The sequence below is a fragment of the Calypte anna genome, chromosome 2 (genome assembly GCF_003957555.1).
Source record: "Calypte anna isolate BGI_N300 chromosome 2, bCalAnn1_v1.p, whole genome shotgun sequence".
In the NCBI taxonomy this organism is placed as follows: Eukaryota; Metazoa; Chordata; class Aves; order Apodiformes; family Trochilidae; genus Calypte; species Calypte anna.
The window spans coordinates 150,636,901-150,663,982 of NC_044245.1; the positions used below are offsets into that span (position 1 = coordinate 150,636,901).

The 27,082-nt window shown below is 47.9% G+C and overlaps 6 protein-coding genes across 6 annotated transcripts; all 6 read right to left on the reverse strand.

Moving 5' to 3' along the window:
* Positions 1–362: 362 nt before the first annotated feature.
* On the reverse strand, positions 363–695 carry LOC115597836 (feather keratin-like). The gene has a single exon (XM_030444728.1). It carries the CDS (start codon positions 693–695, stop codon positions 363–365), a length of 333 nt encoding a protein of 110 aa, XP_030300588.1.
* A 3,812-nt stretch (positions 696–4,507) lies between these two features.
* On the reverse strand, positions 4,508–4,834 carry LOC115597919 (feather keratin-like). Its single transcript, XM_030445889.1, has one exon. It carries the CDS (start codon positions 4,832–4,834, stop codon positions 4,508–4,510), a length of 327 nt encoding a protein of 108 aa, XP_030301749.1.
* A 10,826-nt stretch (positions 4,835–15,660) lies between these two features.
* On the reverse strand, positions 15,661–15,993 carry LOC115597837 (feather keratin-like). Its single transcript, XM_030444729.1, has one exon. It carries the CDS (start codon positions 15,991–15,993, stop codon positions 15,661–15,663), a length of 333 nt encoding a protein of 110 aa, XP_030300589.1.
* Positions 15,994–19,786: 3,793 nt separating this feature from the next.
* LOC115597928 (feather beta keratin-like) lies at positions 19,787–20,122 on the reverse strand. Its single transcript, XM_030446008.1, has one exon. The coding sequence runs from the start codon at positions 20,120–20,122 to the stop codon at positions 19,787–19,789; it is 336 nt and encodes a 111-aa protein (XP_030301868.1).
* Positions 20,123–22,548: 2,426 nt separating this feature from the next.
* On the reverse strand, positions 22,549–22,863 carry LOC115597838 (feather beta keratin-like). The gene has a single exon (XM_030444730.1). It carries the CDS (start codon positions 22,861–22,863, stop codon positions 22,549–22,551), a length of 315 nt encoding a protein of 104 aa, XP_030300590.1.
* Positions 22,864–26,613: 3,750 nt separating this feature from the next.
* LOC115597839 (feather beta keratin-like) lies at positions 26,614–26,946 on the reverse strand. Its single transcript, XM_030444731.1, has one exon. It carries the CDS (start codon positions 26,944–26,946, stop codon positions 26,614–26,616), a length of 333 nt encoding a protein of 110 aa, XP_030300591.1.
* Between the last annotated feature and the right edge of the window lie 136 nt (positions 26,947–27,082).

A 27,082-nucleotide genomic window follows, 5' to 3' on the forward strand; every position in this document is an offset into this window, starting at 1 on the left:
GAACTTTATTGAGAAAAATACAGTGAAAAGGCAGGCGAACCAAGTGGAAGGGAGTTGTTCTGGTGTCCAAGTAGAGTGAGTGTGAGCTGAGGTCCCTTCTCAGTAGAAGAATCTTCAAGAGCCGCGAGGTCATCATGCCTTGTGTTAGCAGCAGCTCACTGGAGGCCTCCTGAAGGTCTGAAGTTTCTCAGCAGGGAGTTGGATTGAGGAATAGAGGAGGTAGTAGACAGGGCTACGTAGAGAAGGAAATGGAGGAAGAGGAGAAGGAAGGATGATGATCAAGAGCCCGGAGGTATGTCTACAGTCCATGACATGGGTCAGAGGCTGAGTGTGGTTGTTTTCAGGAGTTGTGTAGTGTGTTCTTAGCAGATGCCACAGCCCCCTCTACCTCCCAGGCCGTAGCCACATCCCAGACCTCCCAGGCCTCCCAGGCCTCCCAGTCCGTAGCCCAGGGCGTATCCGGAGTTTATGGGCACTCCCAGGGCACTGAGGTCGTTGCCCACGGCAGCGGATGCGGAGGATCCAACGGCGGTGCTCTGGGGGAAGGAGGTGAGGATGGGTCCTGGGAGGGTGACCTGGACAGTGGGAGGCTGGATGACAACGCGGGAAGCCTCACACTGCCTGACACAGGGCTCGTTGCAGCTGTTAGCCAGCGGGGTGGGTCCGCAAGAGCCGCAGCGGTCATAGCAGGCCATGTGTGTGGTGTGGAGGGGTGCCTGTGGAAGAGAAAGAGGGTGTTGAGAAAGGGTTGGGGCAGAGTGGGTGAGGAGAAGGCAGGAGGGGCAGGGTATTGAGGCTCACCTGGTTGTTGGTGTCAGTGGAGGTGGTGTGAGGAGAAGTGTGTGAGGGAGAGAGGCGCTGGGCCGGCTTTTATGCTGGTGCGGGAGCGAGGGGCGGGACAGGCTTTGGGCACGAGGGCATTGTGCAGCAAGCAGCTCCTGAGGACACAGCCTCCTCCTCAGGAATGGGCTGGAGCAAGCTTTTCTGCCTCACTCATCCCTTTTTATCTTCTTTTTATGAATAGTCACGAAGGTCAATATGCCTTTTGTGACCATGTTGACAGTGTTTAGGTCAGAGGAGGTGTGTTTGGGAGTATTTTCATGGCAGATGTATGTCATGGCATTATTGCGGCCCAGCTCAAGCCATAGGTGTGATTGGGTGCCATCAGTGTGGTTCAATTTGGTCATCCTTGAGCTTGGAACTGGGTGACTTGTGGAGTCCCTTCCAACCCAAACCATTCTATGATCTCATAGCACTCGTGTGGTGAGGTTTGCGGGCAGGTTGTGAAGGAGAGCCCTCAATTGCTGGCAGCCCTTGCAGTGTGCTCTGGTCTTTGGAGAAGTGCTGGGCATGAGGCTGTGCCTGGTTCATCACACTGCTTCTCTTGCTGCCATCTCAGTAGGCGTGTCATTAGCCCTGGTTATTCATGCTGATCGTTCTTAGCTGCTGTCTTGTGCCCTTTTTCTTTGCAAGGTTGTAACTGGGGATGTGTTGTTTAGGTGGCAAGGTTTTCGGAGTGAGGAATCTACAGGGTTTGGTTTTCGAGCATTTTGAATAACGTTATGTGATGTGTGAGTCCCCATGTGCTAGGAAGGAAAATGGTGCAAAAGAATTTTTCTGTGGTTGAACAGCCATTTCTGATTGAAAGTAACAAAAAACAAAGATTTTTTTTATGGCCTTGTAAGGCTGTGGAGAAAGTTTATGATGGTGGTTGTTTTAGAGAGAAAAATTGAGAAATTCTAAATTCAATTTGGGTGAGGAAATGGCTGAGGTAATTAATGAGTCTTTGCCTTAGTTTTTAAAGGCAAGACCAGGTAGTGTTCAAGGTACCCAGCACCATGAGTAGGATGTGTGGGATTGGGATTATAATGAAGCCTCTATAATGCAAGGGAAAAGGTTGGTGACTGTCTTCACCATTTTAGACACCACAAATGTTTCTCCAGCCGAGTGTCCAGAGAGCCAGTGGAAGTCTTTCCTGAGCCACTCCCCATCAGTCATCAGAAATCCTTGCAAACAAGTGAGTTCCCACTTCATTGGAGTTTTTCAGATATGAGGCCTACCTCCAAGGAGGACTGGAAGGAGGCTGGAGGGAACTAGAGGGCTGTCAGTGTGACCTTGGTGCTGGGGAAGGTTTTGGAGCAGATCATCTGGAGTGCCTTGAGAAAAGATGGAGAGTAGAAGGAGGCGATGAGTCTCCTTCAGCATGGGTTTCTGAAAGGCAGGTCCTGCTTGAGTATGCTGACCTCCTTCTCTGAAAAGGTGACCCAGTCATTGGATGAGGGAAATGCTGTGGCTGTTGTTTACCTGGACTTCAGTAAAGCCTTTTTTTTGCAACAGCATCCTCCTGGATTTTCCTGGCAGGTGTGTGGCAGGGCATTTTTCAGAGCAAAGCCCAGGAGAGGTGGGGTGTAATCAGTGAGGTCAGAGGTTGTCATCTGAGGGCTTTGAAGGTGATGGTCCTTAGAAACCCTTCCAACGCGAACAATTCAATAATCTCATGGAATTCGTGAGGTATGGTTTGGGGGTGTTGTGAAGAGGGATCCTCATTTGCTGGGAGTTCTGTCCAAGTGTTCTGGGCTTTGGAGTTGTAGGAGGTGTGAGGCGCTGTCCCTTCCATGCCTCTTGTTTTGCATCTTTGATTTGCCTCCATCTGGCTAGGCCTGGGTTTAGTCCTGTCTTTAGGTTTACGTGGCCTGTTTTGGGGAGTGAGTGAGGTAAAGAAGGGTCTTTTGTCAGAGGATTCACTACAATTCCCTTTCTTTGTTCCTCAGTGCCTGTGGTGCAAAACACGAAGTAGGTAGGGAAGAAGAAACAGGTTTTTAGTGAGGGGAAGCCTGTATCTTCTCCCCAGGAGAAAGCACTGTGACAAGAGAAAAACCGGCTTCAAGTTCCACCAGAGGTATCACAGAATCATAGAACTGGTGGTTTGGATTGGGTATTCAAAGAAACTACTTTACTGAAAGGGTTTTCTGAACTGGATTACTGTTGCCAGAGGCACTGGTGACGTCTCTGTCCCTTGAAGTGTTCATATGTTGTACTTAGGGAGTTGGTTTTATGTTGGACTTATCAGTCTTGGGTTCGTGGATGGGCTTATTGATCCTGAAGTTATTTTGCAGTAATCTTTGAATTGTAAAACGTTTTGACTTGGAAGGGTCTTGTATTTCCTTTGTGGTGTAAGGATCTTGGAAAGATCATGCATTTCCAACCTCCTTGCCAATGTCAGGGAGAACCGAGAGAAGCAAGCCCTTGCTGTATGGGGAGTTTCTCCCTTGGCAGAGCCACTGCTACGTGAGATGGAGCAGGAAAGACTGAGCCCAGAGCAGCCCCAGAGGAAGGGCTTTACTTGGGCACAGGGATTGTCCGAGGGCTGAAGCAGCTGTGCTCTGGAGACAGGCTGAGAAAGGAGGGGTTTCTCAGGCTGGAGGAGAGAGTGTTGCTGGGAGGCCTTAGAGCAGTTTCAGTGCCTGAAGAGGCTGCAGGATGGCTGGGATGGGACTGGAGTGGTGGTTCAAGAGGGAAGGGTTTCGACCTGTCAGAAGGGAGATTTACTTTAGACATGATGATAAGAATTTCTCCCTGTGGTGAGGATGGTGAGACCCTGTTCCAGAGCAGTTGTGGCTTCTGCATTCCTGGCAGTGATGAAGGCCAGTTCGTGTTGGGCTTGGAGCACGCTGGTGTATTGGGAGGAGTCCCTGCCCATGGCAAGGGTATTATAACCAAATTTTAAGGCCCCTTCCAATGCAAATCCATTCTACAATCTCCCTGTCTTTCCCTGGAGCTGTGAGCCTTTCATTCTGTTTTTCTTTCTTTCCAGTGAAGCAGGGGCAGTGATAGATGGGCTTGGTGGGCACCTGTTGTCAAGGAAACACTAAGGCTTTGCAGATGAAGATCTTGCCACAATGGAATGTGCAAAAATTTCATTAGCTTTGTGCAAGCCTTTCTTTAGGATAGTGAAGGGTTTGTGTTGGTGTCCAGAACCATCTGTGTGCTCCTTTGTCATGGTGTTCCTTGGATCATGGTTCCTACGTGTGGTGTTACAGCCCTTTTGAAATGAACCTAAACAATGTGCTCTTCATGACTGAGTTTGTGCTGGGTGAGTTTTGGAGAAGGAAAGAAAGAAGAGGCTTCTGAAATTGTGATGCCAAGGAACTTTATTGAGAAAGATACATTGAAAAGGCAGGAGAACCAAGTGGAAGGGAGTCGTTCTGGTGTCCAAGTAGAGTGAGTGTGAGCTGAGGTTCCTTCTCAGTAGAAGAATCTTCAAGAGCAGCGAGGTCATCGTGCCTTGTGTTAGGAGCATCTCACTGGAGGTCTCCTGAAGGTCTGAAGTTTCTCAGCAGGAAGTTAGAATGAGGAGTAGGTGAGGTAGGACAAAGGGCTATGTAGAGAATAAATGGAAGAAGAGGAGAAGGAGCGATGGAAGTTAAGAGACCGGAGGTGTGTCTCCAGCCTATGCCATGGGTCAGAGGCTGTGTGTGGTTGTTTTCAGGAGTTGTGTAGTGTGTTTTTAGCAGATGCCACAGCCTCCTCTACCTCCCAGGCCGTAGCCACATCCATAGCCATAGCCCAGGCCTCCCAGGCCGTAGCCCAGGGCGTATCCGGAGTTGATGGGCACTCCCAGGGCACTGAGGTCGTTGCCCACGGCAGCGGATGCAGAGGATCCGACGGCGGTGCTCTGGGGGAAGGAGGTGAGGATGGGTCCTGGGAGGGTGACCTGGACAGCAGGAGGCTGGATGACAACGCGGGAAGCCTCACACTGCCTGACACAGGGCTCGTTGCAGCTGTTAGCCAGCGGGGTGGGTCCGCAAGAGCCGCAGCGGTCGTAGCAGGCCATGTGTGTGGTGTGGAGGGGTGCCTGTGGAAGAGAGAGAGGGTGTTGAGAAAGGGTTGGGGCAGAGTGGGTGAGGAGAAGGCAGGAGGGGCGGGGGGTTGAGGCTCACCTGGTTGTTGGTGTCAGTGGAGGTGGTGTGAGGAGAAGTGTGTGAGGGAGAGAGGCGCTGGGCCGGCTTTTATGCTGGTGCGGGAGCGAGGGGCGGGACAGGCTTTGGGCATGAGGGCATTGTGCAGCAAGCAGCTCCTGAGGACACAGCCTCCTCCTCAGGAATGGGCTGGAGCAAGCTTTTCTGCCTCACTCATCCCTTTTTGTGGCTGTTTTGTTAAGGACATGCCTTCTGATCATGTTGACATTTTTTGGGGTGAGAGGAGGTGTGTTTGGGAGTATTTTCCTGGCAGATGTGTGTCATGGCATTTTTGGAGACGTGACCAAGCCTCAGGTAGTTGTCGGGTGCCTTCAGTGTGGTTTAATTTTTGTCATCGTTGAGCTTGGAACTGGGTGACTTGTGGAGTCCCTTCCAACCCAAACCATTCTATGATCTCATAGCACTCGTGTGGTGAGGTTTGCGGGCAGGTTGTGAAGGAGAGCCCTCAATTGCTGGCAGCCCTTGCAGTGTGCTCTGGTCTTTGGAGAAGTGCTGGGCATGAGGCTGTGCCTCGTTCATCACACTGCTTCTTTTGCTGCCATCTCACTAGGCCTGTCTTTAGTCCTGGCCTTTCCTACTTGGTGTGCTCTCTTGCTGTCTCTGCGCCCTTCTTCCTTGCACGTTTTTAGCTCTTTGTCCTTGGTTTTCCTAGCAAGTAAAGTTTTGGGAGTGAGACCTTTAGAGGGGTGTTTTTTTCAAGCAGTTTCCATACATTTCTGTATTTTGTGAAAGAGTCCAAATGTTTTGGGAATTAAACTGGTGGGGAAGAAGTCCAACGTGGTTGAAAGTCAAGTTTTGTTTGAAACAGAAAAAAAACAAAGAATTTTTATGACCTTGTAAGACAAGAGGGGAAGTTTGAGATGTTTGTTAGGTTTAAGGTAGGGGCTGATTTCCTGGGGGAAGGCTTTTTGGATTTAGAGTGTGCAGCTGTCTGCTTCGTTAGTAGAGTTCAGGTGATTCCCTCTCTTTGGGTAGGGAGACCCCATGGACCGTCAGATGAGGCTGTGTGGAAGAGAAGAGCCTGACTGAACTGAGAGCTTTGGCTGGAACTGAGGGAATGCTGACATTTTATGTGCATTGGGAAAAGGGGTTTGTAACTTGAGGACTGCAAGGATTTGGTGAGATAATGTAGAGAGAAACCTGGAAGGGCCAAAAGTAACTAGAACATAACCCACCCTGGTTCCTTGGGTCTGAGTGTGTTCCAGGATGATTGTGAGGTAATCTTAGGAATTCTAGAACTACAGAATGGTTTGGTCATCTAGATCAAAAGCCCCTGAATTCTTTGTAGTTATTCCTAGTTACTTCTTATTAGTTCAAGTTACTTCCACTTGATCACATTTCTCCACGTCCTGTTGGCATGCTCCTGAACACTCCTTTTGAGGAGGTATCCACAGCTCCTCTCATGGAGCTGTTTTATGTCTCAGCACTTTCAGGTGAAAGAATTTCTTCTTTTGATGAATCCCAGGATACAGTTGTCTTCCTGTGCTGTGGGATGAGTGATGAAGGATGGAGTGCTGGGCAGCTGGATCCTCTGAAGTCCTTGGGTCTTGAGAGATGACATCCACACATTCTGTGGGAGCTGGATGGTTTCATTGGGAGACAAGTCACAAGTGCAGCAGTCGTAGGTGGCCATGCGTACGTGTCCTTCTGAGCCTCGTGACAGTTTTTTTGAGAGTTAAAGTGTTTGGGAGTGTTTATAAAAGGAGGGATGTGTCAGGGCATTTTTCAAACCAAAGCATAAGAGAGGTGGGGTTTCATCAGTGAGGTGTGAGGTCGTCATCTGGAGGCTTGGGCATTGATGACCTTTAAGGACTCTTCCAACCCAAACCATTGCATGATGTCATGGCATTTGTGTGGTGTGGTTTCTGTGTGTTTTGTGAAGATGGGATTCTCTTTCCTGGGAGCCCTGTCAAGCTGGTCTGGGCTTTGGAGTTGTAGCAGGTTGAGGCACTGCCCCTTCCAAGCCTCTTGATCTGCATCTTTCCTTTGCTGCCATCTTGCTAAGCCTGTTTTTAGGCCTGTCCCCTCCTCTTGGGCATGCTCTGTAGGGGTCTTGGGCCTAGAGGGGCTGAAGTACTGTTAGGGTCCATAACTATTACTTAGTATTTCTTTTGTGAGGATATAGATGCCATGTATATGTTGAGACAGCACAGTCTCGCACTGATTAAGCCTTGGGCTATCAGTAAGAACAGGGCTACTTAATGCATACTTTGTAACCGCAGGAACAAAGCCTTGGGACATCAAAGGTTAAGGAGTAAACAAGGCGATAGGATTAGGGGACCTGGTCAAGGAGCATGGTGCTCTTACAACATCCGCGGAGATGCTTGAATGTGATAAACAAGCTTTGTACGTTAACTGTTTTGTAGCCAATCAAGTTAAAACTCGTGTAACAAGATGTAGAGACTTCTGGTATAAATATAGCCTTCTGATTCAATAAAGGCAGACAATTCGTTTGTATCAAACTGTGTCTCCGTCTCGCACTGCGACAAATGGTGGTCCCGACGTGATTCGGGTTGAAAATTTCCGGTCGCAGGTCTCCAAGAACTTTGTTTGAAGAAGAAAGGCTGGGAAGAAGCCGGATTATTGGTGCGCACCACTCATCACCTCCTCGCGATTGGTAGGTGAGCTTGGAGAAACTACTTTTTTTGTTATGGGTTCAAACATTTCAAAAGAAGAACGAGACGTTTATGTTACTTTAAAGACTTTACTTAATAAGGATAAAAAAGTTATATCGGGCCATGATTTAAAACTGGTTTTAAAATGGGCCCGTGAGCATTTTCCCGACATCGATTCAGCCTCTACTTATGACCCTTCATTTTGGGACGAGGTCGGAGTTAAATTATGGGATGCCGCTACACGGGGCAATAACGAAACCGCCAAACTCTTAGCTCCTTGGCGAATACTCTTTGAAACTTTAAAAGGAAAAGAACCTACTACTCCATCTGCCCCTCCGCTGCCAATCACCGCCGCTATGGTGAATTCGGACTCGGACCCAGACCCCTTTGACCCAGGTCCTGTTGATCCTGAACCGGAGCCCGATTTATACCCTGATGATTATGATGATCCGCGAAGTGTGTGGGCGGCGATTAGGGTTGAAGCACAGAAAGCGGGGGAAATGGACATTGCCTGCTTAATTGAAATCCCTCCAAAGCCAAAACCCCGTAAAAAAGACAGAGGATCTGTGGTAGTTGCGCCTGTAATATATGGTGGGCAAGGGCAACCACGATGGGCCGCGCTGAATTTCTCTATTGTAAAAGAACTTCGCCGCACTGCAGCAGAAAACGGCTTAAGCTCTCATTATTTTCAAGGCTTGTTTGCAAACGTTTGCGAGGCGCACGTACTTACTCCTTATGATTTAAAATCTATTGCTGCCCTCCTTCTCAATCCCGCGCAACAATCATTATGAAAGACAATATGCATATAGCAAAGAGAGCCTTTTTACAAATCCCTGATGCCAATAGGCCTGAAAAAGCCTTTACGACAATTTCTCAAGGGCCAAAGGAACCTTATATGGACTTTATTTCAAAGTTGCAGGACGCTCTAGAAAAACAAGTTGATAATACCGAAGCCCGTGATATTCTCCTTCTTAAATTGGCTGTTGAAAACGCTAATCCTGATTGTAAAAAACTCCTGAAAACTTTACCTAATCCTAACCCAACTTTAGTTGAAATGATGGAAGCATGTAATAGGTTTGGATCTTCCGAACATAAATACGAAGTTATGGCAACGGCATTTAGAAATATCCAGCTTACTTCGGCACAACCTAGACCCTCGGGGTCCGTCCCTATTTGTTACGGCTGCGGGAAAATGGGACATCTGCAAAAGCACTGTCGAGCTAAAACATTAATTCCCGTTTGTACCCGGTGTCGAAAAGGTCGGCACTATAATAACCAATGCCGTTCTAGGCTTGATATTGATGGGAACGTGATACCTCAGTGGCAGAATGCTCCCCAGGGAAACGGGAGGCAGAGCGCGGGCCGGCGCCGCGCTCCGACATCAAATTACATGCCGAACCAGCAGATGTACAACCCTCCGCTACCACAAACGCCAGCGGTAATGCCGACACAAACACCATTCGGGCCACAGGTGGCAGCGCAGGCTTGGACCTCTTCACAGAATATGCTGTTACATTAACTGATGCCACTGTTCACCTCATATCGACAACAATGAAAGGACCTTTGCCATCAAAGACTGTAGGACTTATTATCGGAAGATCGTCTACTACATTTTCTGGTCTTTTTGTTTTGCCAGGGGTCATTGATGAGGACGCCATTGACATTTCCGTCATGGCTTGGACCCCAACACCACCTTGTAATATTCCAAAACATAGCCGCATCGCGCAAATTGTGTTGATATACGGTGCAGCTGATTTAGTTGCTCATGCATCCAATCAGAGAACAGGAGCCTTTGGCTCAACGGGAGCTCCACAAATTTTTTGGTCTCATCTTATTGGCAAAGATAGACCACTTATTACGTGTAATGTTTCTTATAATTCTCAACAAATTACTATCACAGGTTTAATAGATACGGGAGCAGATGTTACGGTTCTTTCCAAATCTAAATGGCCACCAAATTGGTCCTTAGTGCCTACTCCGTCAGCACTGGCGGGAATAGGTGGCACGGGTACCAGTTTTCAAAGTCAATTTCATGTTCAAATCAAAAATCCCCAAGGGCAAACAGCGACAGTTAAACCGTTTGTCTGTCCGGTCCCAATTAACCTTTGGGGTCGGGATGTTTTATCACAATGGGGAATGCGACTAGAGACTCCTTTTTAGTAATGGCCACTGATGTAAGGCACAGAGTACCCAAAATTACATGGAAAACAGAAGACCCTGTGTGGGTCAATCAGTGGCCATTGCCAGAGGAGAAACTCTGTGCTTTGAAAACTTTAGTTCAAGAACAGCTCCAGAAAGGACATATAGTGCCTACTTTCAGTCCCTGGAATACTCCTATTTTTGTTATACAGAAAAAGAATGGCAATTGGCGTCTGTTACATGATCTTAGGCGAGTAAATGCTGTTATGGAACCGATGGGTGCATTACAACCAGGTTTACCTTCACCAACCATGATACCTCGAGAATGGGCAATGATTGTTATTGATCTTAAGGATTGCTTTTTTAATATCCCGCTGCATCCGTCAGATGCTCCTAAATTTGCTTTCTCGGTACCTGCTATTAATATGACAGAACCTCTCTCTAGGTATCATTGGACGGTTCTCCCACAAGGAATGAAAAATAGCCCTACCATATGTCAATGGTATGTTGCTCAGGTATTAGCTCCAGTACGGGAACAATTTCCCCGAGCCTTGATTTATCACTATATGGATGATATTTTACTCGCTGCTGAAAAAGAGGGGGAATTATCATTATTATTCGAAGAAATGACAACTGCTTTAAACCAGGCAGGCCTAAAAATATCCCCAGAGAAAGTTCAAAAACAGGAGCCATGGAAATACCTAGGCTGGCGAATTTCCAGACAGAAAATCTCTCCTCAGCAGATCACTATCGCTGCTAAAGTAACTACTCTTAATGATCTTCAAAAACTATTAGGCTCCATAAATTGGCTGCGTCCTTTGTTAGGGATATCGAATTCGGATCTAGCTCCTTTGTTTGACTTGTTAAAAGGTGATACTGATCTCAATGCCCCGCGAGTCTTGACCACCGAGGCAGTGGCAGCCCTGGAAAAAGTCGCTCAGACTTTAATGGCTAAACAAGCAGCAAGATGGGATCCACAACTCCCCCTTGCATTAGCTATAATTCCAGATGGGAAAAAGTTTATGGGACTACTTTTCCAATGGGATGAATCACTTTCTGATCCACTTCTTATATTAGAATGGATTTTTCTTCCTTATCAATCTACAAAGACAATCCTTCGTCAAGTAGAAATGATCTCTGAAATCATTATTAAGGCTAGAAATAGAGGAATTACGTTAACAGGCAGAGATCTTACTCATGTTTATGTCCCCTTTACTGAATTTTACCTTGATTTTATAATTCAACATGAGGTATTGTTTCAAATTGCAATTCTTGATTTCCCGGGAAAAATTTCAAACCATTTTCCTCCTTCCAAACTGTTGCATGCTTCTCTACCGCTTGTTGAATGCCCCAAAATATCTGCAGCGCCCCTTTCCGCTTTAACGGTTTTTACTGATGGTTCTGCAGCCACCCACAAGGCTGTGGTGACGTGGCTTAATGATTCACAGGAGTGGGTTTCCGATATCACGTTTCACCCAGGATCTTCGCAAATTGTCGAACTTGCCGCAGTCGTTAGAGCATTCCAATTGTTTTCAGACCAAGCAATTAATTTGGTTACTGACTCTGCTTATGTTGCAGGAATTGTACAAAGGGCTGAACATTCTGCGCTGAAAAATTTAACACATCCCCTTCTATACCCTTTGTTGTTACAGCTAATTTCGCTACTTGATGCTAGGAAATATCCGTATTTCGTTTTGCATATACGCTCTCATACCTCATTACCAGGTTTTCTTACACAAGGTAATCGTCAAGCAGATCTCCTCACACTTAATGTTAATGTCCTTCCAAACATTTTTGAACAGGCTCGTATACACCATTCCTTTTTTCATACGAATTTGCGTGGTCTAAAGAGACAATTTAATCTCAGTACCCAGCAGGCGGCTGATATAATTTCTGCCTGTCCTGATTGTCAGCAATCCTCCTTATCTTCTAACTCCTTGGGCACTCTTCCTAGGGGACTACAAAGTTTAGAACTTTGGCAAACGGATGTTACACACTTTCCTGAATTCGGTCGACAAAAGTTTATCCATGTTTCCATTGATACCTTTTCAGGTGCTATTTATGCATCTTGTCATACGGGGGAGACAGCAAAAGACGTTCAGCGTCACTTTTTAAAGGCATTTGCCTCGTTAGGAATTCCTAAGCAGATAAAAACAGATAATGGCCCTGCATATACTTCACGTTCTCTACAATCTTTTTTTACTGACTGGGGAATTACACATATTACGGGTATCCCTTACTCTCCTACTGGTCAAGCAATTGTGGAACGAGCCCACCATACCTTAAAAACTATATTACAGAAACAGAAAGGAGGAGTTGGAGCATTGTCAATACCTGAAGAAAGACTGCTCAAGGCTATATATACTTTTAATTTTTTAAATTGTTATACTTCAGATGTGCCTCCCATTGCTAAACACTTTACTAGTAATAATCTTTTTCAATTCCAGGAAAAACCTCCAGTCCTTATTAAAGATATGGAAACGGGACAAATTAAAGGCCCATATTCACTCATAACATGGGGGAGGGGTTATGCTTGTGTTTCCACAGATCAAGGACCTAGATGGATTCCAGCGAAAAATGTTCGACCCTACAGGCTACGAGCCGCGCAGGACTAATAATTCCTGCTATTACTGTTTCACCTGTAGTAACTTTTACGCTACCTAAAGAAAATATGTGGCTCACTTTATTATAATTATACCTCTAAAAATGTATCTAAATCCACTAACAAACTTTTATTGCTTCCCCCGGGTTCTGTAAATAATTTTATTTGGCTTTTTAGGCTTTAATTTGGCAACCATGGAGGAAACTAGGACTCCACCGTGCTGTGATCCGGGAGGGGTCTGGGGACGCTTTTGGGGCCCCCCGACCAATTTTTGTCGGATAAGCCTCCTCTACCCCCTTGGTTCTATGCGCCAGTGGACATCTGAACTTCCTCATACTAAAAAGTTGTTTAAGTCCTTCCACTGCAGTGTGAAATGTGCTTTTTGTATTATATTGATACCAGGCATTTGTTAATGTTGTAATTCATGTGATCGTTTATATGTTGACTAAGGGATCCCTCGTCTATATGTTGATTGTTGATTGTGCTATTCTGTTGTACTGCTCTTTTATTGTTAGCTTTTAGGTCATGTTTGTGAAGATTTTAATGGAATGTGTTGTATGAATCTTTCTGATCACTCTCAATCTATACATGCTGCAATACAATCACTTAAAGAAGGGATTACACATTTGCAGTCACAGGATAACTGGGACTGGTTTGATAATCTTTTCTCAGGATGGGGTTTAACAGGATGGTTGCAAAGTTTAGTTAAGACTGTTTGTTATGCTTTATTTGCTTTTTTGCTTTTTTTTTATTCTTGCTGCTCTGCATTTTACAATGCTTTCAGCGGATGTTCGATCGTGCTATGAACCGGGTTTATCTTGTCCAATCGGAAGGGGGAATTGAGACAGCACAGTCTCGCACTGATTAAGCCTTGGGCTATCAGTAAGAACAGGGCTACTTAATGCATACTTTGTAACCGCAGGAACAAAGCCTTGGGACATCAAAGGTTAAGGAGTAAACAAGGCGATAGGATTAGGGGACCTGGTCAAGGAGCATGGCGCTCTTACAACATCCGCGGAGATGCTTGAATGTGATAAACAAGCTTTGTACGTTAACTGTTTTGTAGCCAATCAAGTTAAAACTCGTGTAACAAGATGTAGAGACTTCTGGTATAAATATAGCCTTCTGATTCAATAAAGGCAGACAATTCGTTTGTATCAAACTGTGTCTCCGTCTCGCACTGCGACAATATGTGACTTGTAGAGTCCCTTCCAACTCAAACCATTCTATGATCTCATAGCACTCGTCTGTCGATATTTGTGGTCAGGCTGTGAAGGCAAGACCTCAGTTCCTGGTAGCCCTTGCATTGTGCTCTGAGCTTTGGAGAAGTGCTAGGCATGAGTCTCTGCCTCTTTAATCAGTGTCCTAGTCTGGTCCAGGATAAAGATGATTTTCTGTCTTGTACTTTTGCTTTCAGCTGAGTCTCTTGGAAGGAGCTGCACTTGCTGAAATGAACAGCAAGTTCCTCAGGCAGTGTCTGCTTCTGGGACTGCTAACACTCAATGTTTAGAGTTGCAGCTGGAGAATGGGGTGCAGAACCAAGGCCACTGCCCAGCTCTGAGGAACATTTTGCCCTCTGGAAGGAGAAAAGGAGTAAAGAGGTCCCACCTGCAACCCTCCCTTAGGGAGGAACGGACATGATAAATGACGAAAATTGACCAAAGACAGTATTCAATTTCATACACATCATAGTCAGTATAAATTTAGGGATCATACAGTTAAAGCCCTTCCTGCTTCCCCTTCTTGCCCTCTCCCTGTTTGCTTGGGCATCCTGGGAGGATTCCATCCCTTCCTCTGCCTGTGCTCCTGATCCATGCCAGCCTGAATCTGTGTGCTCCTGCCTCCAGCTCCCCACTGCTGCTGACCCCAGGAGTCCAGCCTGGACTTTCCCAGGGCTGCCCTGCAGCCTCGGTGGTGACGTGATAGTGTTGGGAATAGGGCGGAGGATCATGGTATCAGTTTCTGTGTATATTTAATAATATTTTTAGTAATATTTAGTAACTTTTTTCTACTACTCGTTACTGTTTCCTTAACACTATGTAGTTAGTTTCCAACCCATCAGTCTCTCTCCCGTTTACTCTCTCCTTTCTTAACAAGAAAGGGGAGGGGGATTAATAGAGATCATCTGTTATTTCGATTACTTGTAAGGCAAGTGTTAAACTCTGACACTTGGGCACAGCAACTGTCCAGGGGCTGAAGCAGCTGTGCTCTGGAGACAGGCTGAGACAGGAGGGGTTTCTCAGGCTGGAGGAGAGAGCATTGTTGGAGACCTTAGAGCACCTTCAGTGCCTGAAGAGGCTGGAGGATGGCTGGGGTGGGACTGGAGTGATGGGTGGAGTGGGAAGGGTTTCCAGCTGTCAGAAGGGAGATTTACTTTAGACATGGTGATAAGAATTTCTGACAGTGAGGATGGTGAGACCCTGTTCCAGAGCAGTTGAGGCTTCTGCATTCGTGGCAGTGATGAAGGCCGGGTTGGATTGGACTTGGAACAACCTGGTATATTGGGATGAGTCCCTGCCCATTGCAAGGGTATTATAACCAGAGTTTGAAGGACCCTTCCAATGCAAAACCATTCTACGGTCTCCCTGTCTTTATCTTAGCTGTTAGCCTTTCATTGTGTTTTTCTCCAGTTCCAGTGAAGAAGGGGCAGTGATAGATGGGTTTGGTGGGCACCTGTTGTCAAGGAAACACTAAGGCTTTGCAGATGAAGATCTTGCCACAATGGAAGCTGTCAAATTTCATTAGCTTTGTGCAATGAAAAGTTAAGTAAAGGTCTTGTGTCAGTGTCCAGAAGCCAGCTGTGTACTCCTATGGATAGTGTTCCTTGGACCATGGTTCCTAAATGCGGTGTTACAGCCCTTTTGAAATGAACCCAAACAATGTGCTCTTCATGACTGAGTTTGTGCTGGGTGAGTTTTGGAGAAGGAAAAGAAAGAAGAGGCTTCTCAAATTGTGATGCCAAGGAACTCTATTGAGAAAGATCCAGTGAAAAGGCAGGAGAACCAAGTGAAAGGAAGTTGTTCTGGTGTCCAAGTAGAGTGAGTGTGAGCTGAGGTCCCTCTTTTGCAGACGATTCTTCAGTAGCACCGAGGTCCTCATGCCTTGTGTAAGGAGCAGCTCACTGGAGGTCCCCTGAAGGTCTGAATTATCTGAGCAGGGAGTTGGAGTGAGGAGTAGAGGAGGTAGGAGACAGGGCTATGTAGAGTAGGAAATAGAAGAAGAGGAGAAGGAGCAATGGAAGTGAAGAGCCCGGAGGTATGTCTACAGTCCATGCCATGGGTCAGAGGCTGTGTGTGGTTGTTTTCAGGAGTTGTGTAGTGTGTTCTTAGCAGATGCCACAGCCTCCTCTACCTCCCAGGCCGTAGCCACATCCCAGGCCACCCAGGCCTCCCAGTCCTCCCAGGCCGTAGCCCAGGCCGTATCCGGAGTTGATGGGCACTCCCAGGGCACTGAGGTCGTTGCCCACGGCAGCGGATGCGGAGGATCCGACGGCGGTGCTCTGGGGGAAGGAGGTGAGGATGGGTCCTGGGAGGGTGACCTGGACAGTGGGAGGCTGGATGACAACGCGGGAAGCCTCACACTGCCTGACACAGGGCTCGTTGCAGCTGTTAGCCAGCGGGGTGGGTCCGCAAGAGCCGCAGCGGTCGTAGCAGGCCATGTGTGTGGTGTGGAGGGGTGCCTGTGGAAGAGAGAGAGGGTGTTGAGAAAGGGTTGGGGCAGAGTGGGTGAGGAGAAGGCAGGAGGGGCAGGGGGTTGAGGCTCACCTGGTTGTTGGTGTCAGTGGAGGTGGTGTGAGGAGAAGTGTGTGAGGGAGAGAGGCGCTGGGCCGGCTTTTATGCTGGTGCGGGAGCGAGGGGCGGGACAGGCTTTGGGCATGAGGGCATTGTGCAGCAAGCAGCTCCTGAGGACACAGCCTCCTCCTCAGGAATGGGCTGGAGCAAGCTTTTCTGCCTCACTCATCCCTTTTTAATGGTCTTTTATTAAGGAGATGCCTTCTGACCCTGTTGACATTTTTTGGGGTGAGAGGAGGTGTGTTTGGGAGTATTTTCCTGGCAGATGTATGTCATGGCATTTTTGGAGCCGTGACCAAGCCTCAGGTAGTTGTCGGGTGCCTTAAGTGTGGTTTAATTTTTGTCATCGTTGAGCTTGGAACTGGGTGACTTGTGGAGTCCCTTCCAACCCAAACCATTCTATGATCTCATGGCCCTTGTGTGGTGAGGTTTGAGGGCAGGTTGTGAAGGAGAGCCCTCAATTCCTGGCAGCCCTTGGCGTGTGCTCTGGGCTTTGGAGAAGTGCTGGGCATGAGGCTGTGCCTCATTTATCACACTGCTTCTCTTGCTGCCACCTCACCAGGCGTGTCATTAGCCCTGGTTATTCATGCTGACTGTTCTTAGCTGCTGCCTTGTGCCCTTTTTCTTTGCAAGGTTGCAACTGGGGATGTGTTGTTTAGGTGGCAAGGTTTTCGGAGTGAGGAATCTACAGGGTTTGGTATTCGAGCATTTTGAATAACGTTCTGTACTGTGTGAGTCCCCATGTGCTAGGAAGGAAAATGGTGCAGAAGGATTTTCCTGTGGTTGAACAGCCATTTCTGATTGAATGTAAGAAAAAACAAAGATTTTTTATGACCTTGTAAGGCTATGGAGAAAGTTTATGATGGTGGCTGTTTTAGAGAGAAAAATTGAGAAGTTCTAAATTCAATTTGGGTGAGGAAATGGCTGAGGTAATTAATGAGTCTTTGCCTTAGTTTTTAAAGGCAAGAGCAGGTAGTGTTCAAGGTACCCAGCACCATGAGTAGGATGTGTGGGATTGGGATTATAATGAAGCCTCTATAATCCAAGGGAAAAGGTTGGTGACTGTCTTCTCCATTTTAGAAACCAAAAATATTTCTCCAGTCGAGGGTCCAGAGAGCCAGTGGAAGTCTTTCCTGAGCCACTCCCCATCATTCATCAGAAATCCTTGCAAAGAAGTGAGGTCCCACTTCATTGGAGTTTTTCAGATATGAGGCCTACCTACAAGGAGGACTGGAAGGAGGCTGGATGGAACTAGAGGCCTGTCAGTGTGACCTTGGTGCTGGGGAAGGTTTTGGAGCAGATCATCTGGAGTGCCTTTAGGAAAGATGGAGAGTAGAAGCAAGCGATGAGTCTCCTTCAGCATGGGTTTCTGAAAGGCAGGTCCTGCTTGAGTATTCTGACCTCCTTCTCTGAAAAGGTGACCCAGTCATTGGATGAGGGAAATGCTGTGGCTGTTGTTTACCTGGACTTCAGTAAAGCCTTTGTTTGCAACAGCATCCTCCTGGATTTTCCTGGCAGGTGTGTGGCAGGGCATTTTTCAGAGCAAAGCCCAGGAGAGGTGGGGTGTCATCAGTGAGGTCAGAGGTTGTCATCTGAGGGCTTTGATGTTGATGGTCCTTAGAAACCCTTCCAACACAAACAATTCAATAATCTCATTGAATTTGTGAGGTATGGTTTGGGGGTGTTGTGAAGAGGGATCCTCATTTGCTGGGAGTTCTGTCCAAGTGCTCTGGGCTTTGGAGTTGTAGGAGGTGTGAGGCACTGTCCCTTCCATGCCTCTTGTTGTGCATCTTTGATTTGCCTCCATGTGGCTAGGCCTGGGTCTAGTCCTGTCTTTAGGTTTACGTGGCCTGTTTTGGGGAGTGAGTGAGCTATAGAAGGGTCTTTTGTCAGAGGATTCACTACTATTCCCTTTATTTCTTCCTCAGTGCCTGTGGTGCAAAACACGAACTAGGTAGGGAAGAAGAAACAGGTTTTTAGTGAGGGGAAGCCTGTATCTTCTGCCCAGGAGAAAGCACTGTGACAAGAGAAAAACTGGGTTCAAATTCCACCAGAGGAATCACAGAATCATAGAATGGGTGGTTTGGATTGGGTATTCAAAGAAACTACTTCACTGAAAGTGTTTTCTGAACTGGATTACTGTTACCAAAGGCACTGATGACGTCTCTGTCCCTTGAAGTGTTCATATGTTGTTCTTAGGGACTTGATTTTTTGTTGGACTTGTCAGTCTTGTGTTCATGGATGGGCTTATTGATCCTGAAGTTCTTTTGCAGTAATCTTTGAATTGTAAAATGTTTTGACTTGGAAGGGTCTTGTATTTCCTTTGTGGTGTAAGGATCTTGGAAAGATCATCTATTTCCAACCTCCTTGCCAATGTCAGGGAGAACCAAGAGAGAAGCAAGCCCTTGTTGTGTGGTGAGTTTCTCCCTTGGCAGAGCTACTGCTACCTGAGATGGAGCAGGAAAGACTGAGCCCAGAGCAGCCCCAGAGGAAGGGCTTTACTTGGGCACAGGGATTGTCCGAGGGCTGAAGCAGCTGTGCTCTGGAGACAGGCTGAAAAAGGAGAGGTTTCTCAGGCTGGAGGAGAGAGTGTTGCTGGGAGACCTTAGAGCAGCTTCAGTGCCTGAAGAGGCTGCAGGATGGCTGGGATGGGACTGGAGTGATGGGTGGAGTGGGAAGGGTTTCCAGCTGTCAGAAGGGAGATTGACTTTAGACATGGTGATAAGAATTTCTGATAGTGAGGATGGTGAGACCCTGTTCCAGAGCAGTTGAGGCTTCTGCATTCGTGTTAGTGATGAAGGCCAGGTTGGGCTTGGGCTTGGAGCAAGCTGGTGTACTGGGAGGAGTCCCTGCCCATGGCAAGGGTATTATAACCAGAGTTTGAAGGACCCTTACAATGCAAAACCATTCTACGGTCTCCCTGTCTTTATCTTAGCTGTTAGCCTTTCATTGTGTTTTTCTCCAATTCCAGTGAAGCAGGGGCAGTGATAGATGGGCTTTGTGGGCACCTGTTGTCAAGGAAAGGCTAAGGCTTTGCAGATGAAGATCTTGCCACAATGGAATGTGCAAAAATTTCATTTGTGCTGTGCAAGCCTTTCTTTAGGATCGTAAAGGGCTTGTGTCAGTGTCCAGAAGCCAGCTGTGTGCTCCTGTGTCCTGGTGTTCCTTGGACCATAGTTTCTAAGTGCAGTGATACAGCCCTTTTGAAATGAACAATGTGCTCTTCATGACTGAGTTTGTGCTGGGTGAGTTTTGGAAAAAGAAAAGAAAGAAGAGGCTTCTCAAATTGTGATGCCAAGGAACTTTATTGAGAAAAATACAGTGAAAAGGCAGGCGAACAAAGTGGAAGGAAGTTGTTCTGCTGTCCAAGTAGAGTGAGTGTGAGCTGAGTTCTCTTCTCAGTAGAAGATTCTTCAAGAGAAGCGAGGTCATCATGCCTTGTGTTAGGAGCAGCTCACTGGAGGCCTCCTGAAGGTCTGAAGTTTCTCAGCAGGAAGTTGGAGTGAGGAGTAGAGGAGGTAGGAGACAGGGCTATGTAGAGAATAAATGGAAGAAGAGGAGAAGGAAGGATGGTGATCAAGAGCCCGGAGGTATGTCTCCAGTCCATGCCATGGGTCAGAGGCTGTGTGTGGTTGTTTTCAGGAGTTGTGTAGTGTGTTCTTAGCAGATGCCACAGCCTCCTCTACCTCCCAGGCCGTAGCCACATCCGTAGCCATAGCCCAGGCCTCCCAGGCCTCCCAAGCCATAGCCCAGGGCGTATCCGGAGTTGATGGGCACTCCCAGGGCACTGAGGTCGTTGCCCACGGCAGCGGATGCGGAGGATCCGACGGCGGTGCTCTGGGGGAAGGAGGTGAGGATGGGTCCTGGGAGGGTGACCTGGACAGTGGAAGGCTGGATGACAACGCGGGAAGCCTCACACTGCCTGACACAGGGCTCGTTGCAGCTGTTAGCCAGCGGGGTGGGTCCGCAAGAGCCGCAGCGGTCGTAGCAGGCCATGTGTGTGGTGTGGAGGGGTGCCTGTGGAAGAGAGAGAGGGTGTTGAGAAAGGGTTGGGGCAGAGTGGGTGAGGAGAAGGCAGGAGGGGCAGGGGGTTGAGGCTCACCTGGTTGTTGGTGTCAGTGGAGGTGGTGTGAGGAGAAGTGTGTGAGGGAGAGAGGCGCTGGGCCGGCTTTTATGCTGGTGCGGGAGAGAGGGGCGGGACAGGCTTTGGTCGTGAGGGCATTGTGCAGCAAGCAGCTCCTCAGGACACAGCCTCCTCCTCAGGAATGGGCTGGAGCAAGCTTTTCTGCCTCACTCATCCCTTTTTACCTTCTTTTATGAATAGTCACGAAGGTCAACATGCCTTTTGTGTCCATGTTGACAGTTTTTAGGTCAGAGGAGGTGTGTTTGGGAGTATTTTCATGGCAGATGTATGTCATGGCATTACTGCGGCCCAGCTCAAACCCCAGGAGTGATTGGGTGCCATCAGTGTGGTTCAATTTGGTCATCACTGAGCTTGGAACTGGGTGACTTGTGGAGTCCCTTCCAACCCAAACCATTCTATGATCTCAGCACTCGTGTGGAGAGGTTTGCGGGCAGGTTGTGAAGGAGAGCCCTCAATTGCTGGCAGCCCCTGCAGTGTGCTCTGGGCTTTGGAGAAGTGCTGGGCATGAGGCTGTGCCTCGTTCATCACGCTGCTTCTCTTGCTGCCATCTCACTAGGCCTGTCTTTAGTCCTGGCCTTTCCTACTTGGTGTGCTCTCTTGCTGTCTGTGCGCCCTTCTTCCTTGCACGTTTTTAGCTCTTTGTCCTTGGTTTTCCTAGCAAGTAAAGTTTTGGGAGTGAGACATTTAGAGGGGTGTTTTTTTCAAGCAGTTGCCATACATTTCTGTATTTTGTGAGAGTCAAAATGTTTTGGGAATTAAACTGGTGGGGAAGAAGTCGAATGTGGTTGAAAGTCAAGTTTTGTTTGAAACTGAAAACAGCAAAGAATTTTTATGACCTTGTAAGAAAAGAGGAGAAGTTTGAGATGTTTGTTAGGTTTAAGGTAGGGGCTGATTTCCTGTGGGAAGGCTTTTTGGATTTAGAGTGTGCAGCTGACTGCTTCGTTACTAGAGTTCAGGTGATTCCCTCTCTTTGGGTAGGGAGACCCCATGGACCGTCGGATGAGGCTGTGTGGAAGAGAAGAGCCTGACTGAACTGAGAGCTTTGGCTGGAACTGAGGGAACGCTGACATTTTATGTGCATTGGGAAAAGGGGTTTGTAACTTGAGGACTGCAAGGATTTGGTGAGAATGTAGAGAGAAACTTGGAAGGGCCAAAAGTAACTAGAACATAACCCACCCTGGTTCCTTGGGTCTGAGTGTGTTCCAGGATGATTGTGAGGTAATCTTAGGAATTCTAGAACTACGGAATGGTTTGGTCATCTAGATCAAAAGCCACTGAATTCTTTGTAGTTATTCCTAGTTACTTCTAATTAGTTCAAGTTACTTCCACTAGGCCACATTTCTCCACGTCCTGTTGGCATGCTCCTGAACACTCCTTTTGAGGAGGTATCCACAGCTCCTCTCATGGAGCTGTTTTATGTCTCAGCACTTTCAGGTGAAAGAATTTCATTTTTTGATGAATCCCAGGATACAGTTGTCTTCCTGTGCTGTGGGATGAGTGATGAAGGATGGAGTGCTGGGCAGCTGGATCCTCTGAAGTTCTTGGGTCTTGAGAGATGACATCCACACATCCTGTGGGAGCAGGATGGTTTCATTGGGAGAGAAGTCACAAGTGCAGCAGTAGTAGGTGGCCATGCGTACGTGTCCTTCTGAGCCTGGTGACAGTTTTTTTGAGAGTTAATGTGTTTGGGAGTGTTTATAAAAGGAGGGGTGTGTCAGGGCATTTTTCAAACCAAAGCATAAGAGAGGTGGGGTTTCATCAGTGAGGTGTGAGGTCGTCATGTGGAGGCTTGGGCATTGATGACCTTGGAGGACTCTTCCAACCCAAACCATTGCCTGATGTCATGGTATTTGTGCGGTATGTCTTGCAGGACTTTTCCACCTGCCCTGGTTGGATCTTGATCCCTAAATTTGTTTGTTGTGAGGCTGGATGAGCCTTGGGGAAAGAAAGGAAGAGGAGGCATGTCAGGCTGGGATGCAAAAGAACTTTATTGATGGAAAAGCAGAGTGAAAAGTCAGGAGCATTGAGCTGGAAGGAAGCATATCTGAGGTGCAAATAGTGCAAGCATCAGTCTGCTTCCCTGGTGTAAGATAGATCTTGCCAGAGCAGCAAGGTCTTTGTGCCTTTTGATGTGAAGACAAGGCAAGAGATCCCTGATGTCCTTTGCATTGTGAGAAGGAGGTATCAGATGAGGAGGCATCAGAAGAGAAATGGTCTCCATTGATGTGGTGGAGTGCAGGGTGCAGGTGTTTGCTGTCATAGATTGTAGGGAGGGTCCTTAGCAGATGCCTCTACCTCCCAGGCTGTAGCCACATCCCAGTCCTCCCAGGCCTCCCAGGCCATAGCCCAGGGCGTATCCGGAGTTGATGGGCACTCCCAGGGCACTGAGGTCGTTGCCCACGGCAGCGGATGCGGAGGATCCGACGGCGGTGCTCTGGGGGAAGGAGGTGAGGATGGGTCCAGGGAGGGTGACCTGGACAGTGGAAGGCTGGATGACAACGCGGGAAGCCTCACACTGCCTGACACAGGGCTCGTTGCAGCTGTTAGCCAGCGGGGTGGGTCCGCAAGAGCCGCAGCGGTCGTAGCAGGCCATGTGTGTGGTGTGGAGGGGTGCCTGTGGAAGAGAGAGAGGTTGTTGAGAAAGGGTTGGGGCAGAGTGAATGAGGAGAAGGCAGGAGGGGCAGGGGTTTGAGGCTCACCTGGTTGTTGGTGTCAGTGGAGGTGGTGTGAGGAGAAGTGTGTGAGGGAGAGAGGCGCTGGGCCGGCTTTTATGCTGGTGCGGGAGCGAGGGGCGGGACAGGCTTTGGGCATGAGGGCATTGTGCAGCAAGCAGCTGCTGAGGACACAGCCTCCTCCTCAGGAATGGGCTGGAGCAAGCTTTTCTGCCTCACTCATCCCTTTTTATGTTTGTTTTTTTAAGGACATGCCTTCTGATCATGTTGACATTTTTTGTGTGAGAGGAGGTGTGTTTGGGAGTATTTTCCTGGCAGATGTATGTCATGGCATTTTTGGAGCCATGACCAAGCCTCAGGTAGTTGTCGGGTGCCTTAAGTGTGGTTTAATTTTTTTTCATCGTTGAGCTTGGAACTGGGTGACTTGTGAAGTCCCTTCCAACCCAAACCATTCTATGATCTCATAGCACTTGTGTGGTGAGGTTTGCGGGCAGGTTGTGAAGGAGAGCCCTCAATTGCTGGCAGCTCCTGCAGTGTGCTCTGGGCTTTGGAGAAGCACTGGGCATGAGGCTGTTCCTCGTTCATCACATTGCTTCTCTTTCTGCCATCTCACTAGGCGTGTCATTAGCCCTGGTTATTCATGCTGACTGTTCTTAGCTGCTGTCTTGTGCCCTTTTTCTTTGCAAGGTTGTAGCTGGGGATGTGTTGTTTAGGTGGGAAGGTTTTCGGAGTGAGGAATCTACAGGGTTTGGGTTTCGAGCATTTTGAATAAGGTTATGTGATGTGTGAGTCCCCATGTGCTAAGAAGGAAAATGGTGCAGAAGAATTGTGTTGTGGTTGAACAGATATTTCTGATTGAAATTAAAAAAAACAAAGATTTTTTATGACCTTTTAAGGCTATGGAGAAAGTTTATGATGGTGGCTGTTTCAGAGAGAAAAATGGAGAAGTTCTAAATTCAATTTGGGTGAGGAAATTGCTGAGGTATTTAATGAGTCTTTGCCTTAGTTTTTTAAGGCAAGACCAGGTAGTGTTCAAGGTACCCAGCACCATGAGTAGGATGTGTGGGATTCGGATTATAATGAAGCCTCTATAATCCAAGGGAAAAGGTTGGTGACTGTCTTCACCATTTTAGACACTAAAAATGTTTCTCTAGCCGAGGGTCCAGAGAGCCAGTGGAAGTCTTTCCTGAGCCACTCCCCATCCTTCATCAGAAATCCTTGCAAACAAGTGAGGTCCCACTTCCTTGGAGTTTTTCAGATATGAGGCCTACCTACAAGGAGGACTGGAAGGAGGCTGGAGGGAACTAGAGGGCTGTCAGTGTGACCTTGGTGCTGGGGAAGGTTTTGGAGCAGATCATCTGGAGTGCCTTTAGGAAAGATGGAGAGTAGAAGCAAGCGATGAGTCTCCTTCAGCATGGGTTTCTGAAAGGCAGGTCCTGCTTGAGTATGCTGACCTCCTTCTCTGACAAGGTGACCCCGTCATTGGATGAGGGAAATGCTGTGGCTGTTGTTTACCTGGACTTCAGTAAAGCCTTTGTTTGCAACAGCATCCTCCTGGATTTTCCTGGCAGGTGTGTGGCAGGGCATTTTTCAGAGCAAAGGCCAGGAGAGGTGGGGTGTCATGAGTGAGGTCAGAGGTTGTCATCTGAGGGCTTTGAAGCTGATGGTCTTTTTAGGAACCCTTCAAAACCATTCTATGATCTCATGGAATTCGTGAGGTATGGTTTGGGGGTGTTGTGAAGAGGGATCCTCATTTGCCGGGAGTTCTGTCCAAGTGCTCTGGGCTTTGGAGTTGTAGGAGGTGTGAGGCACAGCCCCTTGCAATCCTCTTGTTGTGCATCTTTGATTGGCTGCCATCTTGCTAGGACTGGTTTAGACCTGTCTTTAGGTTTACGTGGCCTGTTTTGGGGAGTGAGTGAGCTATAGAAGGGTCTTTGTCAGAAGACTCACTAAGATTCCCTTTCTTTGTTCCTCAGTGCCTGTGGTGCAAAACATGAACTAGGTAGGGAAGAAGAAACAGGTCTTTAGTGAGGGACAGCCTGTATCTTCTCCCCAGGAGAAAGCACTGTGATAAGAGAAAAACTGAGTTCAAGTTCCACCAGAAGAATCTCAGAATTATAGATAGAATGGGTGGTTTGGATCGGCTATTCAAGGAAAGTACTTGACTGAAAAGGTTTTCTGAACTGGGTTACACTTCTCTGATGCAGTGGTGAAGTCTGTCCCTTGAAGTATTCATACGTTGTTCTTAGGGACTTTAATTATTGGTGGAACTTGTCAGCCTTGTGTTGATGGATGGGCTTGATGATGCTAAAGGTCTTTTGAAGGAATCCTAGAATTTTTGGGAGTTTTTATTTTGAAGGGTCTTGAAAGATCATGTATTTCCAACCTCCTTGCCAATGTCAGAAAGAATCACAAGAGAAGCAAGCCCTTGCTGTGTGGGGAGTTTCTCCCTTGGCAGAGCCACTGCTACCTGAGATGGAGCAGGAAAGACTGAGCCCAGAGCAGCCCCAGAGCAAGGGCTTTACTTGGGCACAGGGATTGTCCAAGGGCTGAAGCAGCTGTGCTCTGGAGACAGGCTGAGAAAGGAGGGGTTTCTCAGGCTGGAGGAGAGAGCATTGCTGGGAGACCTTAGAGCAGCTTCAGTGCCTGAAGAGGCTGCAGGATGGCTGGGATGGGACTGGAGTGATGGTTTGAGGGGGAAGGTTTTCCAGCTGTCAGAAGGGAGATTTACTTTAGACATGATGATAAGAATTTCTCCCTGTGGTGAGGATGGTGAGACCCTGTTCCAGAGCAGTTGTGGCTTCTGCATTCCTGGCAGTGATGAAGGCCAGGTCGTGTTGGGCTTGGAGCAAACTGGTGTATTGGGAGGAGTCCCTGCCCATGGCAAGGGTATTAGAACCAAATGCAATACAAAACCATTCTATAATCTTAGTGTCTTTATGTTAGCTGTGAGCCTTTCATTCTGTTTTTCTTTCTTTCCAGTGAAGCAGGGGCAGTGATAGATGGGCTTGGTGGGCACCTGTTGTCAAGGAAACGCTAAGGCTTTGCAGATGAAGATCTTGCCACAATGGAAGTTGTAAAATTTCATTAGCTTTGTGCAAGCCTTTCTTTAGGATAGTGAAGAGCTTGTGTTGGTGTCCAGAACCATCTGTGTGCTCCTGTGTCCTGGTGTTCCTTTGACCATAGTTCCTAAGTGTGGTGTTACAGCCTTTTTGAAATGAACAATGTGCTCTTCATGACTGAGTTTGTGCTGAGTGAGTTTTGGGAGAAGAAAAGAAAGAAGAGGCTTCTCAAATATTAATTCCAATGAAGTTTATTTGAGAAAAATACAGTGAAAAGGCAGGCAAACCAAGTGGAAGGGAGTCGTTCTGGTGTCCAAGTAGAGTGAGTGTGAGCTGAGGTCCCTTCTCAGTAGAAGAATCTTCAAGAGCAGCGAGGTCATCGTGCCTTGTGTTAGGAGCAGCCCACTGGAGGCCTCCTGAAGGTCTGAAGATTCTCCGAAGGGAGTTGGAGTGGCGAGTAGAGGAGGTAGTATCCAGGGCTATGTAGAGAAGGAAATGGAGGAAGAGGAGAAGGAAGGATGGTGATCAAGAGCCCGGAGGTATGTCTACATTCCATGCCATGGGTCAGAGGCTGTGTGTGGTTGTTTTCAGGAGTTGTGTAGTGTGTTCTTAGCAGATGCCAAAGCCTCCTCTACCTCCCAGGCCGTAGCCACATCCCAGGCCACCCAGGCCTCCCAGGCCTCCCAGGCCATAGCCCAGGGCGTATCCGGAGTTGATGGGCACTCCAAGGGCACTGAGGTCGTTGCCCACGGCAGCGGATGCGGAGGATCCGACGGCGGTGCTCTGGGGGAAGGAGGTGAGGATGGGTCCTGGGAGGGTGACCTGGACAGTGGAAGGCTGGATGACCACGCGGGAAGCCTCACACTGCCTGACACAGGGCTCGTTGCAGCTGTTAGCCAGCGGGGTGGGTCCGCAAGATCCGCAGCGGTCGTAGCAGGCCATGTGTGTGGTGTGGAGGGGTGTCTGTGGAAGAGAGAGAGGGTGTTGAGAAAGGGTTGGGGCAGAGTGGGTGAGGAGAAGGCAGGAGGGGCAGGGGGTTGAGGCTCACCTGGTTGTTGGTGTCAGTGGAGAAGGGTGA